Consider the following 18861-nt stretch of genomic DNA (forward strand, 5'->3'; position numbering starts at 1 on the left):
AGGGGATTTAAATAGTTACATCAATAAGGGATCATAGCATTCACCTGGATTCTGGGCTCCCGGATTAGTTGCAATGACCACCCCCCCATTTTTACGCTGCTGGTACTCCCTGTTTATTATCTATGCATAGTCACTTTACCTCTACCTACAGTTGAAGTCAGAAGTTTACATACACTTAGGTTTGAGTCATCTCGTTTTTCAACCAATCCACACATTTCTTGTCAACAAACTAGAGTTTTGGCAAGTCGGTTAGGACATCTACTTTGTGCATGACACAAGTAATGTTTCCAAAAATTGTTTACAGACAGATTATTTCACTTATAATTCACTGTATCACAATTCCAGTGGGTCAGAAGTTTACATACACTAAGTTGACTGTGCCTTTAAACAGCTTGGAAAATTCCCAAAAATTATGTCATGGCTTTAGAAGCTTCTGATAGGCTAATTGACTTAATTTGAGTCAATTGGGGGTGTACCTGTGGATGTATTTCAAGGCCTACTTTCAAACTCAGTGCCTCTTTGCTTGACATCATGGGAAAGTCAAAAGAAATCAGTCAAGACCTCAGAAAAAAAATTGTAGACCTCCACAAGTCTGGTTCATCCTTGGGAGAAATTTCCAAACGCCTGAAGGTACCACGTTCATCTTTACGAACAATAGTACGCAAGTATAAACACCATGGGACCACGCAGCCATCATACCGCTCAGGAAGGAGACACATTCTGTCTCCTAGAGATGAACGTACTTTGGTGCAAAAAGTGCGAATCAATCCCAGAACAACAGCAAAGGACCTTGTAAAGATGCTGGAGGAAACAGGTACAAAAGTATCTATATCCACAGTAAAACGAGTCGACATAACCTGAAAGGCCGCTCAGCAAGAAGAAGCCACTGCTCCAAAACCGCCATAAAAAAGCCAGACTGCGGTTTGCAACTGCACATGGGGACAAAGATCGTACTTTTTGGAGAAATGTCCTCTGGTCTGATGAAACAAAAATAGAACTGTTTGGCCATTGTTATATTTGGAGGAAAAAGGGGGATGCTTGCAAGCCGAAGAACACCATCCCAACCGTGAACCTCTGGGGTGGCAGCATCATGTTGTGGGGGTGCTTTGCTGCAGGAGGGACTGGTGCACTTCACAAAATAGATGGCATCATGAGGGAGGAAAATTATGTAGATATATTGAAGCAACATCTCAAGACATCAGTCAGGAAGTTGAAGCTTGGTTGCAAATGGGTCTTCCAAATTGACAATAACCCCAAGCATACTTCCAAAGTTGTGGCAAAATGGCCTAAGGACAACAAAGTCAAGGTATTGGAGTGACCATCACAAAGCTCTGACCTCAATCCTATAGAAAATTTGTGGGCAGAACTGAAAAAGCATGTGTGAGCCAGGAGGCCTACGAACCTGACTCAGTTACACCAGCTCTGTCAGGAGGAATGGGCCAAAATTCAACCAACTTATTGTGGGAAGCTTGTGGAAGGCTACCCAAAATGTTTGACCCATGTTAAACAATTTAAAGGCAATGCTACCAAATACTAATTGAGTGTATGTGAACTTCTGACCCACTGGGAATGTGATGAAAGAAATAAAAGATGAAATAAATAATTCTCTCTACTATTATTCTGACATTTCACATTCTTAAAATAAAGTGGTGATCCTAACTGACCTAAGACAGGGACTTTTTACTTGGATTAAATGTCAGGAATTGTGAAAAACTGAGTTTCAATGTATTTGGCTAAGGTTTATGTAAACTTCCGACTTCAACTGTATATGTACTGTACATATTACCTCAATTATCTCGACTAACCTGTGCCCCCGCCTGTGCCCCCGCCTGTGCCCCCGCCTGTGCCCCCGCACATTGACTCTGTACCGGTACCCCCTGTATTATTCCTCGCTACTGTTATTTTATTGTTTTTAATTATTAGTTATTTTTCTATTTTCTTTTGTATTTTTCTTTCTTTCTTTCTTTTTTACTTCAGTTTATTTTAGTAAATACTTTCTTAACACTTCTTTTTCTTAACTCAAAAGTTGGTTAAGGGCTTTTCACTGTAAGGTTGTATTCGGTGCATGTGACAAATACAATTTGATTTGATTTGATTCACCCGGTCAGTCTATGTCATGGAAAGAGCAGGTGTCCTTAATGTTTTGTCCACAGTGTATTGCTTCCTGTTCTTCAATCAAAAGCTCATAGTGACATCATGCTTTCCCAACAAACTCACCTGCATGTAGGGGGAGGATGCGGGGCCCTGGTGGGGGCGGCATGGGCATGCTGCCGTCCGAGGGGGTCCTGCGGTGCCCTAGGGTTTGTGCGCGGGGGCGTATCGCCCCATCAGAGGGGGTGCGTCTGTGCCCCCTGTTCATGGTTGCAGACACATGGGTGGGTGTGAGGGACTGATTAGGCTCCCTCTTGAAGCTCTCTGCCCTCAGATCCAGGAGTGGGTTAACGGAGGGGACGGGGGGCACCGCGGGGAGGGAGAAGCCCACTCCGGGGGTCAACGCCAAGTCCTCAAGGTCCGAGGGAAGGAGGGATTTGGTGGAGTTGCAGTCTGAGAGGGAGGAGAGGGAGAGGAGGGTGACGGAGGGAGAGGGGTCCGTGCAGGGGAGAGTAGAGTCGCGGTGGCGGGACAGAGAGAGGGACAGGGCGCGGCTCGGAGGAGAGGTGCTGCGGCGGAAGCGACCCGTTCGCTGGAAAATGCTGTCCTTTTTCTTGCGCTGCTCCTCTCTAAGGTCCTGCTCGTCCTGTTGTACCTAGACACACACATGGAAACTGGTCAGTTCTTACTGGCATCTACTGTACAATCTACGGTTGTATGATGTCAACTGACACACATACTTGACCTTGTCAACTCCCAGGTGTAGAGTATAAACCATTATTCAATGTATTAAGAGAATCTCTACAGCAGGTGGCAGGATTGACTTGTTTGTTGCCATGGTTTGGGTCATTTTGTCCATCTGGGTGTTACAGACCCTTTTCCTGCTCCTCCCTTCCTCCCTCCGTTACCTGTAGTCTCCCCAGCTGTAGCAGGTCCAGCCCCAAACCTACAGAGGCCAGTAGGGAGGCACAGCCCAGTAGCAGCAGGTCGCTCTTCTTCCTCTGGCTGCAGCGCCGCAGAGAGTCCTGGTAACCCAGCCCGCTCCCTAGCCCAGCAGGCCCCTGCCCGGGCCCTAGCCCGGGCCCCAGCCCGGGCCCCAGCCCGCCACACGAGGGACCTCCCTCCTCCACAGACCCGTTACTGCTGGTCTCTGGGGGCATCAGAGACCCGGGCGACTCCTCCAACTCACAGTGCTCCTCTGTCAGAGAGAGAGCGAGAGAGAAAGAGCAGAGAAAGAGAGAGATAAGAAAGTGTGAGAGGGAGAACAAGGCATTTCAATCAATCAAGAGTCTAACTGATTTTGTGTCCATAGTATGTTTTACAATCTCGTTTCTGTTGCAGAAATAGTGATAAACACAGAGACTCACCCATTTCATTGAGGCTGGAGAAGCCGGCGGTCATGGGGGCGTGTTTTGGAGACTTGCCCAGATTCGGGGCACTAGAGGACCACACCTTGCATCCGTCGCCTAGCGACTTCAACCTGCAAGAAGAAGAAGATTGGGTCAATAATGTTTACTGATACCATACACCAAACACTCGCCAGAATAATGYTCAGAGATGATTTGAATATGCAAATGCAAAAATCAGAAAGGGTAGCAGGCAAGTTTGTTTTTGGACCATGACTGTTACCTGTCCTCTCCGCCCAGTCTCTCTTTCTGGAGGGTGGAGCTGGGGCCCCAGGTGCGTCCCTTCTTTTTGCTAGCTGCCAGGTCCTCCTTCTTACACACGGCACTACGGCCCCATGTCTTACTGCCATCGCTGGGCGTCACTGAGGGCCACAATAACACAGGTGTTGTCGTTATAACAAAACAAATCAAATTCCTGATGTGCAGTGAGCGTAACAAAATGTATTCACTTGCACACAAGATCCAGGGAGGGAATCCACAATTTGGGATTATATTGACACAATATCGTCCCTCACAATTGAATAACTGGTATTAACTTTTGGTTCCCCTCAACCCCTGTCTCTGTCTCCCCCACAGATCAACTCACGTCGTATGGCCCTGAGGCGGGGTATGACCCCTGGGCTGGCTGGAGGTGTGGTGCTCTCATTGCCCTGGGGTTTCCTCTTATCCACGCTCGGAGACGCCTGCACTGTGATCTTATGCTCAAAACCTGTGTACATACAAAACAGGGAGGAATTAGAGTCAAAATTCCAAATTGCTTGGTTTTACAGAAATCCCGGTGTGAAGATTCCCGGAATCAGGAGGGAATAAGCAAAAAAGCTGGTAATCTTCCAACTGGTAATTCTTGAAAACCTGTGGATTTTGGAAAAGTTACCAGAATTTTGCAATCCTAATAAGAATAGAAAGAAAAAATAATGATGCACTATTCAAATAATAGGATAAATGTTTGGGTGCAATATCTGCCACCACCCACCAGAGGGCAGACTGATGCTGTTGCTGTCTCGGCCCAGTTTGAGTAGTCTGCTCTTTTTGAAGTGGCCCTTGCGCTTCTTGACCCTGGGCTTCTCCTGGTACATCTGGTGGATGATGATGTTGAGTTCACGCTCCACGATATCGATCTCTCTCTCAGCCAGCTCCTGCTCTCTCCTCYTCAGCTGCTCCTCCTGCTCCCTCTGCTCCTCAGCCGCACGAGCCAACGCCTCCTCCCAGGAACGCAACTCCTACAGGAGAGAAGAGGGGCATGTCAAGGAAATGGAGCATTTGGAACAAAAATGTAGATGTAATGTTACAGCAACATAACACCCTGTCGAGGATCTTCACATTGCCAAGGCAACAGCACTTTGCAACGTACACTTTGTGAGGGATGTTGACAACATTCCCACATGACCGTGTGGGCTCCTCTCACCTTCTCCTTGGCCCTGAGCTCGTCAAACATCTGCTGGATCTCCAGCCTCCAGTCCTCCTGCAGAGAGTGGAAGGACTCCAGGGGCATCTGAAACATGGCCGATTGTTCGATGGCCAGCAGTCGCATCAGGATATTCGTGAAGGACGGGCGACTGTGGGGGTTGGGGCTCCAGGACTCTGAGGATGGGGAGAGGAGGTTGAGTGAAAATAACTTTCATGTAAATTCCCAAACAACAAAGTACAGTCTTTTAGATGTACACATCTCCCCTCCACCTCCACCACCGAACAGACCACAGTGCTCTGTAGCACTACTTGCCCTCAGATCCCAAACAATTGCTTATAGACAGACAGAAAATATTTCAAGTCGTTGGAATGGGCAGAGGAAAAAGAAAGAGGAGAGGAAAGAGAGGAGAGACGGGAATAAACAGAGAGCAGACACAGTAGAGAGGGGTGACAAAGGAGAGATTAAAGGATGAACAGGGATAAGACGGAGGAGAGGGAGAGAGGGATGAAGAGAGAAAGAGCATTAGGAATGCATGGAAATAGTGGAGAAAGAAGTGGAGCGAGAGACTATACCAGTTTGCTGACTGGGAGGTGAACCTACTCTCACTCTGACCTCCAACAATAATAGACGTGAAACTGGGCTGACAGGAAGCCATCTTGGCTCTCATCAAGAAGTGAAACTGGGCTGACAGGCGACCATCTTGGTTCTAATCAATAAGTGAAACTGGGTTTACAGGCAATCATCTTGGCACGTGAAACTGGCCTGACAGGCAACCATCTTTGCTCTACTCCATAGGTGAAACTGGGCTGACAGGCAGCCAGCCATCTTGGTTCTTACCTGCCAGCAGGAGTGCGAAGGGCTCGGGACAGGTGGACGGGACGGGCAGGGTCAGTTTGTTCATGGCCACTCCGTACGCCACGGCCAGCGCATCTATCTCACGGTACGGAACCTCTCCTGTTAGCAGCTCCCATAGCAACACCCCGAAACTGAGGAGAGAGAGACGGGGGGAGAGAGGTACAGCTTAAAATCATAGGCACTTGTCACGATTGCACAGGCTATTCATATACACTGCTCAAAAAAATTAAGGGAACACTTAAACAACACAATGTAACTCCAAGTCAATCACACTTCTATGAAATCAAACTGTCCACTTAGGAAGCAACACTGATTGACAATAAATTTCACATGCTGTTGTGCAAATGGAATAGACAAAAGGTGGAAATTATAGGCAATTAGCAAGACACCCCCAAAAAAGGAGTGATTCTGCAGCTGGTGACTACAGACCACTTCTCAGTTCCTATGCTTCCTGGCTGATGTTTTGGTCACTTTTGAATGCTGGCGGTGCTCTCACTCTAGTGGTAGCATGCGACGGAGTCTACAACCCACACAAGTGGCTCGGGTAGTGCAGCTCATCCAGGATGGCACATCAATGCGAGCTGTGGCAAAAAGGTTTGCTGTGTCTGTCAGCGTAGTGTCCAGAGCATGGAGGCGCACCAGAGACAGGCCAGTACATCAGGAGACGTGGAGGAGGCCGTAGAGGGCAACAACCCAGCAGCAGGACCGCTACCTCCGCCTTTGAGCAGGAGGAGCACTGCCAAAACCCTGCAAAATGACCTCCAGCAGGCCACAAATGTGCATGTGTCAGCATATGGTCTCGCAAGGGGTCTGAGGATCTCATCTCGGTACCTAATGGCAGTCAGGCTACCTCTGGCGTGGAGGGCTGTGCGCCCCACAAAGAAATGCCACCCCACACCATGACTGACCCACCACCAAACTGGTCATGCTGGAGGATGTTGCAGGCGGCAGAACGTTCTCCACGGCGTCTCCAGACTCTGTCACGTCTGTCACATGTGCTCATGTGCTCAGTGGAACCGCTTTCATCTGTGAAGAGCACAGGGCACCAGTGGCGAATTTGCCAATCTTGGTGTTCTCTGGCAAATGCCAAACGTCCTGCACGGTGCTGGGCTGTAAGCACAACCCCCACCTGTGACGTCGGGCCCTCATACCACCCTCATGGAGTCTGTTTCTGACCGTTTAGCAGACACATGCACATTTGTGGCCTGCTGGAGGTCATTTTGCAGGGCCTGGCAGTGCACCTCCTGGCACAAAGGCGGAGGTAGCGGTCCTGCTGCTGGGTTGTTGCTCTCCTACGGCCTCCTCCACGTCTCCTGATGTACTGGCCTTCTCCTTGGTAGCGCCTCCATGCTCTGGACACTACGCTGACAGACACAGCAAACCTTTTTGCCACAGCTCGCATTGATGTACCATCCTGGATGAGCTGCACTACCTGAGCCACTTGTGTGGGTTGTAGACTCCGTCGCATGCTACCACTAGAGTGAGCACCGCCAGCATTCAAAAGTGACCAAAACATCAGCCAGGAAGCATAGGAACTGAGAAGTGTCTGTGGTCACCACCTGCAGAATCACCCTTTTTTGGGGTGTCTTGCTAATTGCCTATAATTTCCACCTTTTGTCTATTCCATTTGCACAACAGCATGTGAAATTATTGTCAATCAGTGTTGCTTCCTAAGTGGACAGTTTGATTTCATAGAAGTGTGATTGACTTGGAGTTACATTGTGTTGTTTAAGTGTTCCCTTTATTTTTTTGAGCAGTGTATTAACTTAACACACCCTTTATGTTACCTACTATATATGGCAGATTTAAATTGCCCCTGAGGGTATGAATAGTGGAAGTATTGAAAGAACAAGGACACTAGCTACTGACTGTGGGTGTTGCATGTGCACCATGCTGTGTGTACTACATGTCCCACAGTAACAAAAACTGTACAGTTTACATGACAGAGTGTTGTACCTCCAGACGTCGCTGCTCTTGGAGAACAGGGAGAGTTTGATGACCTCGGGGGCCATCCAGGCGTAGGTGCCCGCCGCGCTCATCTTGGTGGTCTGGTGCCACTCCCGTGCCAGGCCAAAATCTGTGATCTTCAGGGTCCTGCCACCCAGATCCTCCCTCTCGATGGGCTCCAGGATCAGGACTGAGGAGAAAGAGGGAAGGAGATGGCGAGAGAAGGGTGTGGGGAAAGAGCGACGGACAGAAGGGGGAAGAGAATAGGTGGAGAGAAGGGAGAGATAGTTTGAGTTTGTCATGCATACCACTAACTCTACTACTCTCCGTCCTCCAACAGAGGCCCTTATCCAAAGCACAGCACACCCTACCATCACATACATCGATAGTAGGTGTAGTTATTGACAAAAGCAATTCAGGTTAAATGTGTGATTCAAGGGCAGTGCAACCTGGGGATTATCAGCCAGTATCTGACCCTAGTCACCTGGCCATATTCCTCTAATAGGCTATAGGCCATATCTGTCATAAACTTGTATTTTCCTCAGGTCTACACTCAACTATTGACAAAAGGTTTGGTCAGAGCAGTGTTCAGGTCTCTGCCTCGCCGACATTATGCACTGTACCCAGCACGTCCGTTCTGAGAATTTCCATACGATGTTGCAACCGTTTCAAAGTCTCTGGGTGACAGAGGTGAGTTGGCTTTTCCTGTTGAACTCCCAGCATTGGCCTTTCTGCTCTCTCCTGTCCTCTCCTCTCCATGCACTTCCTCCTTCATTTCCGCATGAGGGCTGGCTATGGAAATATTTGGAGTGTACACAGTCCACAGTGCTGGGAGAGAGGAGGGGATTGTACTTGCTTATCTACAGGCGCATGCAAAGGGAGGCGGGGAGAGGCACAGCACACAGCTGAGTCTTTGTTTAAGCACACGCACACTGACACAGACACACACAGACCTGGCTCACGTGAAACAGGTGTGCCTCTGAGACTCATTATATGCTGWCAGGCAGCTAATGTCCAAACACACGCAATCAAAAGGTAATGTCAAGTACAGTACATATAGTATATATTGAGTCTTCACAATTGATCAAGATTTCACCATATCATGGGCTTTTCTTAATCTCCCGATGCCGACCACTATTCATCAAATAGCATTCTGACATTTCCTTTTAGGACAATCAACAATGTTCTGGGTTCAATGGCATGATAACATACTGTATRCAGTGCCTTCAGAAAGTATTCATACCCCTTGACTTCCTCCACATTTTGTTGTGTTACAGCCTGTATTCAAAATTGATTAAATCGATTTTATTTCTCACCCAACTACACACAATATCCCATAATGGCAAAGTAAAAACATGTTTTTTAGACATTTTTGCGAATTTATTGAAAATGAAATGTAGAAATATCTCATTTACATAAGTATTCACACCCCTGAGTCAATACTTTGTAGAAGCATCYTGGCAGCGATTACAGCGGTGAGTCTTTCTGGGTAAAAGTCTCGAAGAGGTTTCCACACGTGGAGTGCGTAACATTTGCCCATTATTCTTTTCAAAAATCTTCAAGCTCTGTCAAATTGGTTGCTGCTCATTGCTGGACAACCATTTTTAGGTCTTGCCATAGATTTTCAAGTAGATTTAAGTCAAAACTGTAACCTGGGAACATTCACTGTCTTCTTGGTAGCAACTCCAGTGTAGATTTGGCCTTGTGTTTTAAGTTATTGTCCTGCTGAAAGTTGAATTCATCTCCTAGTGGAAATCAGACTGAACCAAGTTTTCCTCTAGGATTTTTGCCTGTGCTTAGCTCCATTCTGTTTCTTTTTTATCCTGAAAACTCCTGAGTCCTTAACGATTACAAGCATACCCATAACATGACGCAGCCACCCTTATGCTTGAAAATACGGAGAGTGTTACTCAGCAATGTGTTGTTTTGGATTTGCCCTAAACATTGTATTCAGGACAAAAAGTTAATTGATTTGCAATTTTTTTGCAGCATTACTTTAGTGCCTTGTCGCAAACAGGATGCATGTTTTGGAATATTTTTTTATTATGCACAGGCTTCCTTCTTTTCACTGTTGATTAGGTTAGTATTGTGGAGTTACTAAAATGTTGTTGACCAATCCTCAGTTTTCTGCTATCACAGCTATTAAACTCTGTAACTGTTTTAACGTCACCATTGGCCTCATGGTGAAATCCCCGAGCGGTTTCCTTCCTCTCCGGCAACTGAGTTAGTAAGGATGCCTGTATCTTTGTAGTGACTGGGTGTATTGGTACACCATCCAAAGTGTATTTAATAACTTAAACAATATTATTGCACACAGAGTGAGTACATGCAACTTATTATGTGACTTGTTAATCACATTTTTAATCCTGACCTTATTTAAACTTGCCATAACAAAGGCGTTGAATACTTATTGACTTAAGACATATCAGCTTTTCATTTTTCATTAATTAGTATAAACTTCTAAAATCATAATTCCACTTTGACCCTTATGGGGTATGTGTGTATAGGCCAGGGACAAAAACAAAAAAAATATTACAATTCAGACTGTAACACAACAAAATGTGGAAAAGTCAAAGGGTGTGAATACTTTCTGAAGGCACTGTACAGTATATCACAAAAGGACTTATGCAATAGTTGGCGGCTCATTTGGTAGAGCATTGCACTTGTAACGCCAGGGTTGTGGGTTTGATTCCCACAGGGAACCAGTACGGGAAAATGTACAAACTCACTACTTTTAAGTTAAGAGAGATAAGAGTGTCTTCTAAAATGTAAATAGCACCTGTCTATTCGTCAACATGCACATTTGTGTTCGTGTGTGCATGCGTTTGTATGTTTCACATGAGTGTGTGTGTATACCTTCCACCCAAGTCTAATCTGAGGGACAGGGAATAGGGGACGGCTGATGACAATGATAATAAGCCATTGTCATCCCCCAGCTCACTTTTTCTATTTCAATACCACTGTCTCGCTCTCTGTGAGGGACAGCTGTCTCCCCAGGGCTGGCTGGGCTCTGTGTGTGTGTGTGTGTTGTGTGTTGTGGTTGTGTGTGTGTTGTGTGTGTGTGGTGTGTGTGTGTGTGTGTGTGTGTGTGTGTGTGTGTGTGTGTGTGTGTGTGTGTGTGTGTGTGTTGTGTGTGTGTGTGTGCTAGCGTGCGTGCGTGCGTGCGTGCGTGCGTCGGTGAGTGCCTGTTGAAAGATGGAGACAGTAAAAGAGACAGAGAAAGAGAGAGAGGGAGGCAGAGAGAGGCAGAGAGTGTGAGAGAGGCATGAATGTTGTGCGTCTGTTTGCATGTGAAACTGAGGGTGTCTGTGTCTGTCAGAGTCCGTGTGTGTGTTTGAGTTGGTACAACTTTGATGTTGGTGTTCGACTACGGTATGTGCGCTGTACGTAGCAGTGTGCGAATATGTGGGGCGTGCTAATGTTTGTGTCTGTGTATCTCAATGAGCTTGAGAGCGAGAGAAGGAGAATGTGTACAGATATCTGTGATCAAAGCAGAGGCACCTGCTCTCCACTAGCTCTCATGTTGTCACCATGTTTTCAGCTCCGGCGCAGCATTTCACAGTGTAACCACACTGATAACCTATACAAAATATTGAAATATTTACACATCTACTGTAGCTAAGCTTGAAAAACAACACAGTGCCGTTCTTGTTCATACATATTATTCACAAAGAGGTAAAGTATTCTCGTGCTGCATGGCATTAATGTTGACGTCAGTTACCGGCACAAAAAAACACGAAGTGCCATCTACATTTTTCGAGTTTCCATTACCTTCCTCCGCCACAGCCCAGACATAACCACCCCCTCGTTCTTTCTTTCGATCCCTCCATCCCCCCATCCCCAGCCACTGGACCCTGACCCTCATAAGAGAGCAGAGGAATGTTGTGAGTCACTCTTTACACAGAGGACAGATAAAGACTAACCGTGGAGACTTAACCTCAGGGATTAGTCTTTAAAGAGGCAATCTGCAATTTCTACATCCATCTTGCGATTTGCCACATCCATCATTTGGATTATTTTTATCCATAGCTCTGTCTATGATTTTGAGAGTGGTTACATTTCTCCAGCCCCATCCCTCAAATGTTTACCAAAACGGGGTGCCCGCTTTGTTAAGGTTAGTCATGACAACAGGTTATGTTAAGTACAGGTGGCTGATACACATTGGAGGTGGAGGGGAGGCAAGACTAAAACGCTTATTACTGTACTGTTATTATGCATCGATCACATACATTTATATATGAGTAACTATTACTATTAAATGGGAAGTTCCTTGGTGTCCACATCACCAACAAACTATCATGGTCCAAACACACCAACACAGTCGTGAAGAGGGCACAACAACGCCTATTCTCCCGCAGGAGACTGAAAAGATTTGGCATGGGTCCTCAGATCCTCAGAAAGTTCTACAGCTGCACCATCTAGAGCATCCTGACTGGTTGCATCACCGCCTGGTATGGCAACTGCTCGGCCTCCGAGTGCAAGACGCTAAAGAGGGTAGTGCGTACGGCCCAGTACATCACTGGGGCCAAGCTTCCTGCCATCCAGGACTTCTATACCAGGCTGTGTCAGAGAAAGGCCCTAAAAATTGCCCAAGACTCCAGCCACCCTAGTCATAGACTGTTGTCTCTGCTACAGCACAAAAAGCGATACCGGAGCGCCAAGTCTAGGTCCAAAAGGTTTCTTAACAGCTTCTACCCCCAAGCCATAAGACTGCTGAACAGCTAATCAAATGGCTACCCGGACTATTTACATTGATTTTCCTCACAGCTTAACCAGTTAGTCTACTTTACTTTGGTGTGGGGTGACTTTAATGTGCAGGGTCATCAACCTCAGTTGTTATGGTAACCAGGGCAGAGGTCGTGCTCTGTCAGACAGGAAGCTAAGGAGCTGAGACTGAGACAGAGAGATGAGCCTGGGAGAACTAGGTAGATTTGACAACACAGTTAGTAAACAAGCATAGTGGCCTCACTGACCTGGACCCCCCTATGCTCCTCTTCCCCCTCCTACTCTGTCCTCATCCCTCCACTCCTCTCTATCTTTCCCTCCCCTCACTTTCTTTTCCTCCAACCTCTCTTTCACTTCTACCTTCCTCCCCATCCCTTACTGTCCTTAATACTAACAAGAAGCATATGGCTGAGCTCTTTAATCACACCTTCATTAAGCCAAGATTCCTTGCCCGTCCAACACTTCCTCATCTCCCAGCCCTTCTAATGCGACTAGCCCTGATGCTCCTCCCTCTTTTCCCCCTGCCCAGCTACAAAGTTTCTCCCTGCAGACGGTCACTGAGTCTGAGGTGCTAAAGGAGCTCCTTAGACTTGACCCCCCAAAAAACATCTGGGTCAGATGGTTTAGATCCTTTCTTCTTTAAGGTTGCAGCCCCTATCATCGCCAAGCCTATCTCTCACCTTTGTAMCCCGTGCCTCCTCTCTGGGGAGGTTCCCAGTGTTTGGAAGGCAGCCACGGTGCATCCTTTATTTAAAGGGGGAGATCAAGCTGATCCTAACTGTTATAGGCCAATTTCTATCTTGCCCTGTTTATCAAAAGTGTTGTAAAAATTGGAAATAATCAACTGACTGGCTTTCTTGATGTTTATAGTATTCTCTCTGGTATGCAATTTGGTTTCCACTCAGGTTATTGTCACACTCTGATCTGTTTCATCTGTCCTTGTAATTGTCTCCACCCCCCTCCAGGTGTCGCCCATGTTCCCCATTATCCCCTGTGTATTTATAYCTGTGTTCTCTGTTTGTCCGTTGCCAGTTCGTCTTGTTTGTCAAGTCAACCAGCATTTTTGTTCTCAGCTCCTGCTTTTCCCAGTCTCTTTTTTCCTCACCCTCCTGGTTTTGACCCTTGCCTGTCCTGACTTTGAGCCCGCCTGCCTGACTACTCTGCCTGAGCCTGCCTGCCGACCTGTACCTTTGCCTCACCTCTGGATTGTTGACCTCTGCCTACCCTGACTCCTGCTTGCCTTGACCTGTCTATTGCCTGCCCCTTGGAATATTAAACCATTGTCAATTCGACATGTCTGCATCTGGGTCTTACCTTGATTCCTGATAGTTATGGATGTGTCACTGCAACCTTAAATGTCCTAAATAATGTCACCATTGTCATTGATTATAAGCAATGTTGTGCTGCTATTTTTATTGACTTGGCCAAAGCTATTGACTTGTCCAAGACCATTCCATTCTTGTGGGTCGGCTAAGGAGTATTGGTGTCTCTGAGGGGTCTTTGGCCTGGTTTGCTAACTACCTCTCCCAAAGAGTGCAGTGTGTCAAGTCAGAACATCTGCTGTCTCCAAGGGAGTATGCCATGCTCTTCTCAATTTACATCAACAACATACACTAGATTACCAAAAATATTCCAAAATTATTCCAAAATCATGGGAATTATTATGGAGTTGGTCCCCTCTGCTTCAACAGCCTCCACTCTTCTGGGAAGGTTTTCCACTAAATGTTGGAACATTGCTGCGGGGACTTGCTTCCATTTAGCCACAAGAGCAATAGTGAGGTCGGGCACTGATGTTGGGTGATTAGGCCTGGCTTGCAGTCAGCGTTCCAATTCATCACAAAGGTGTTCAATGGGGTTGAGGTCAGGGCTCTGTGCATGCCATTCAAGTTATTCCGATCTTGACAAACCATTTCTGTATGGACCTCGCTTTGTGCAAAGTTGGAAGCACATGATCTTCTAGAATGTCGTTGTATGCTGTAGGGTTAAGATTTCTCTTCACTGGAACTAAGGGGCCTAGCCCGAACCATGAAAAACAGACCCAGACCATTATTCCTCCTCCACCAAACTTTCCAGCTGGCACTATGCATTGGGGCGGAGACCGTTTTCCTGGCATCCGCCAAACCCAGATTTGTCCATCGGACTGCCAGATGGAGAAGCGTGACTCGTCACTCCAGAGAACGCGTTTCCACTGCTCCAGAGTCCAATGGCGGCGAGCTTTACACCACTCCAGCCGACACTTGGCATTGCGCATGGTGATCTTAGACTTGTGTGCGGCTGCTCAGCCATGGACATTCAATGTTTACTCACTACGCTCTTCAGCACTCGGTGGTCCCGTTCTGTGAGCTTGTGTGGCCTACCACTAYGCGGCTGAGCCGTTGTTGCTCCTAGATGTTTCCAATGCACAATAACAGAACTTAYAGTTGACCGTGGCAGCTCTAGCACGGTAGAAATTGGACGAACTGACTTGTTGGAAAGTTAGCATCCTATGACGGTGCCACGTTGAAAGTCACTGAGCTCTGCAGTAAGGCCATTCTACTGCCAATGTTCGTCTATGGAGCTTGTATGGCTGTGTGCMMGATTTTTATACACCTGTCAGCRTCGGGTCTGGCTGAAATAGCCGAATCCACAAATTTGAAGGGGTGTCCACATACTTTTGTGTAGTATAGTGTAGTTCAGGAAGGACTCAACATTAGGACCCCCACCCCGACTGGTGTGATTAATACCTCTGAGGGTTTATAGCTTCAGGTAGTCACATCATACAAGTACTTGGGAGTATGSCTAGATGGTACACTGTCCTTCTCTCAGCACATATCCAAGCTGCAAGCTAAGGTGAAATCGAGACTTGGTTTCCTCTATYGTAATCTCTCCTCTTTCACCCCACCTGCCACACTAACCCTGATTCAGATGACCATCCTACCCATGCTAGATTACGGAGACGTAATTTAGAGAGAAGGCAGGTAAGGGTGCTCTCAAGCGGCTAGATGTTCTTTACCATTCGGGCATCAGATTTGCCACCAATGCTCCTTATAGAACACATCACTGCACTCTATACTCCTCTGTAAACTGGTCATCTCTATATACCCGCCGCAAGACCCACTGGTTGTTGATTATTTATAAAACCCTCTTAGGCATCACTCCCCCCATCTGAGATATCTTATGCAGCCATCATCCTCCACAAACAACACCCGTTCTGCCAGTCACATTCTGTTAAAGGTCCTCAAAGCTCACACATCCCTGGGTCGCTCTTCTTTTCAGTTCGCTGCAGCTAGCGACTGGAACGAGCTGCAACAAACACTCGAACTGGACAGTTTTATCTCCATCTCTACATTCAAGGACTCAATCATGGAGACTCTTACTGACACGTGTGGCTACTTAGCTTGATGTATTGTTGTCTCTACCTTTTTGCCCTTTGTGCTGTTGTCTGTGCCTAACAATGTTTGTACCATGTTGTGCTTCTGCCACGTTGTGTTGCTACTGTGTTGTCGTCATGTTGTGTTGCTACCATGCTGTGTTGTCATGTGTTGCTGCCACGTTGTGTTGTTGTCTTAGGTCTCTCTTTACGTAGGTCTCTCTTGTCGTGATGTGTGTTTTGTCCTACATTTTTATTTTAATCCCAGCCCCTGTCCCCGCAGGATGCCTTTTGCCTCTTGGTAGGCCTTCATTGTAACTAAGAATTTGTTCTTAATTGACTTTTGTAGTTAAATAATGGTTAAATAAAAACAAAACAAATTAAAGTATTTCTCTTAGTTAATCTCTCCCGCTCCCTCTTTCCTTCCTCTCAGTCCCCCACCTCTCTCCCTCACCCCCTCTCCCTCTACGCCTCTCACTCACTCCTTCTCATCTCTCTCTCTCTCTGTTTCTGTCCACAGAGGAACAGGTGTAGCCTGCAGGGTGGAACAGCTGTTGCCTCCAACGAATCCCCCCCCGCTACACAAAGACCCCTGCACCCCGGCATCCCTCCCAGCCCTCCACACACACAGACACCACTCTGATACCTGCTGGGTCTACTAGTCTAACAGGGCAGAACACTATCCACCACCGTCCTGCAGATTAAACAGCCCCTGCGATGAAGCTGCCCAGGCAGCGTGGCATGTTTCGACTGTCCTCCTCCTCCTCCTCACTAGGGACAGGAGCTTATGACTGGAGTGTATTCTGCCTGCAATTGCCCACCTCAGTTGAATTTCCAGACCGAAAAACATTCTTCAAGATATAGGTTGCAAGATTTTCCCTGTAGGAATTTCTACATGGTGGCAAGAGGGATTTCTGAGAAGAGGGTTTTGAGCTGGCTAAAAGTTTAGGTGACAGACGTGGCTGTGAGCCAACCAGGTAGAATGATTGGCATGGCTGTGAGCCAATGTGAGAGTGCAAAGGGCTCTATTATCCTTCTACTCCAATAGAGGTCTTTGATATAGTCACTACCCCCGCCCCTCAGGGCCACTGTGGGACTCCGTTTCCACTTCACCGCAGATCACAGCACTGCTGACAAAGCCCCTCAACCCACCACCCCATGCAACCACCCAGCCATCCCCTAGTCACCCCCTTATCTCCACCCCTCACCCCTCGCTCCCCCCTGCCCCTCCCATGTCTGTCTGCCATTCCAGCTGTCGCCGCCTAGGATCAACTCAGACTACCCACACAGGGGAGGTTTGATGGAGAGAAAGAAAGAGAGAGGGAGTGAGAGCACGAGAGAGAGTGAGAGAGGGATGGGTATGGGAGAGTAAAGGCGTCCACATGCCTCCCATCTGAAACAGTTTGTGCATATATCATGAAGACGTTTTGCAAAGTTTTTGTTCGTTTTGGTCTATGGCAAGGGTTTTTTCGGCTGTTCGTGCACATAAAAGCCAGTATACACTTCCTCAAAATAGTCAGAATTAATCTAAGATAACTCAAGAAATCTGTAATTAATTTAGATGTTTTTGCAGAGGATGTATTAGTCGCTCAAAACCTATCGAAGCTTTTTGGTGCAGTATTTCTCAAGTCCAAAAAGTTGCATGAAAACGAATCGTCTCTCGTTGAATGACAACAAACACTTAATTGAAGAATTCCTACTGTTGACCAATCGCTGACGAAGGGGCATAGACTTTGGTTACCGAACTTCTGCTTGCCTCAGGAAAAAAAGTGTGTGCACGAACAGCCGAAAGAAATCTTGCCCAAGACCAAAACGTCAATTTTTTGGGTCATAATTTAATCACACACTGTTTCGGATGGGAATCATACGGACGCCTTTAAGGGAGAGGGACAGAAGAAAGGGACAGAGAGTCTGAGGAGACGTGGGGGAGGGGATGGAGATAAGAGGGAAGGAAGGAGGCAAGAAAGAGAGAAAATGACAAGAGCGAGACAGGAATGAGGGCAAGGGCAGAGAGATGGGAATAAACTGGCAGACAGGATAGTGGGGAAAAGAGGGTTGAGAAAGCGAGGGCAATAAAAGGGGAAGATGGTGAGGAAAATGGAGTGAGACGGGCAGAGGATTAATGGCGTGAGAAAGAGAGAAGTAGAGTCGACGAAAAGGGTGAAGGAGTGAAAGAGATGACTGGGAGAAGCTTTTTTTTTAAATCTTGCTGGTAGGATATTCGTCATGTCTTGATGTCCCTCATAGGTCTTTCTGTCTGTCACATATTCCTGTTCTGACACTCTAAAGAGAAACCATATATCAGTCAAGAACACGAACCCATCTCACAAAACACTACACTGGGATACAAGTACAGTATACAGCACTGCTCTTAACTGTGTACAGTACCATAGCCGGCGGGTCCATTAGGCTAGGGGAAGCTTTCCCTAAAGTCAATTTAATTAAGTTGCCAAAATTATGTCGTCTAATTAGCCTACTACTGTCTATACAGAAATACATTTAAGGATTCAAAATAGGCTTCTAAAGCATGATTTGGCAACAGAGGCTCATTAGCTTCTTTTTWAAAAAGTGGATTGTTTTCTGTCGCATTGCCTACAGTCGGAAGGAAAGACAGCGTGCACATTTTGGGCAGCGTGCGAGGCAAATACCAAGTAATACGATTAACGAGTTACGACAGTCAGTGAAAAGTACATAGGCCCAACCAGTCATATCGCAATATTTCAAAAAACAATCGCAGGAAACGATAGTTTGGAACGCAAATGGCTACCGCTGTAAAGAGACGCCAATGATTTTTAGCCTATTTTTAGCCTAAATTATGATTACAGAATCTACTCATCACATGACATAAGTCTTCAAATGCGTTGATGCATGGTACACTTTATTATAAAGGTGCATTTTTTGGGGGGTGAAAATTCGCCTCCCCAAACTTGAAACTCACCCGCTTCCTATGTATGGTAATTCACAGAATACCGGTAACAACATCAGCAAAATGGATGCTGCACCCACTGTATCGCAGCCAGAATTGCTGCACTTTGCCTGCTTGGATATGGAGGTTGTACCTAGTCTGCTCCCATGTCATT

General features: G+C 46.7%; 1 protein-coding gene across 1 annotated transcript in view; it reads right to left on the reverse strand.

Annotated features, from left to right (window-relative positions):
- The window catches only part of LOC111949618 (mitogen-activated protein kinase kinase kinase 10), a 39209-nt gene that overhangs the window by 4273 nt on the left and 16075 nt on the right, over positions 1-18861 (reverse strand). Inside the window, exons 2-10 of the mRNA XM_023966937.1 lie at positions 7717-7897; positions 5743-5891; positions 4903-5078; positions 4471-4717; positions 4084-4206; positions 3721-3859; positions 3459-3571; positions 3000-3289; positions 2218-2746 (exon numbers count right to left, since the gene is read on the reverse strand). Coding sequence (XP_023822705.1) covers positions 2218-2746; positions 3000-3289; positions 3459-3571; positions 3721-3859; positions 4084-4206; positions 4471-4717; positions 4903-5078; positions 5743-5891; positions 7717-7897 — 1947 coding nt within the window. The remainder of the gene's footprint in view (positions 1-2217; positions 2747-2999; positions 3290-3458; positions 3572-3720; positions 3860-4083; positions 4207-4470; positions 4718-4902; positions 5079-5742; positions 5892-7716; positions 7898-18861) is intronic.

This window comes from Salvelinus sp. IW2-2015, linkage group LG22, assembly GCF_002910315.2.
Source record: "Salvelinus sp. IW2-2015 linkage group LG22, ASM291031v2, whole genome shotgun sequence".
Classification (NCBI taxonomy): domain Eukaryota; kingdom Metazoa; phylum Chordata; class Actinopteri; order Salmoniformes; family Salmonidae; genus Salvelinus; species Salvelinus sp. IW2-2015.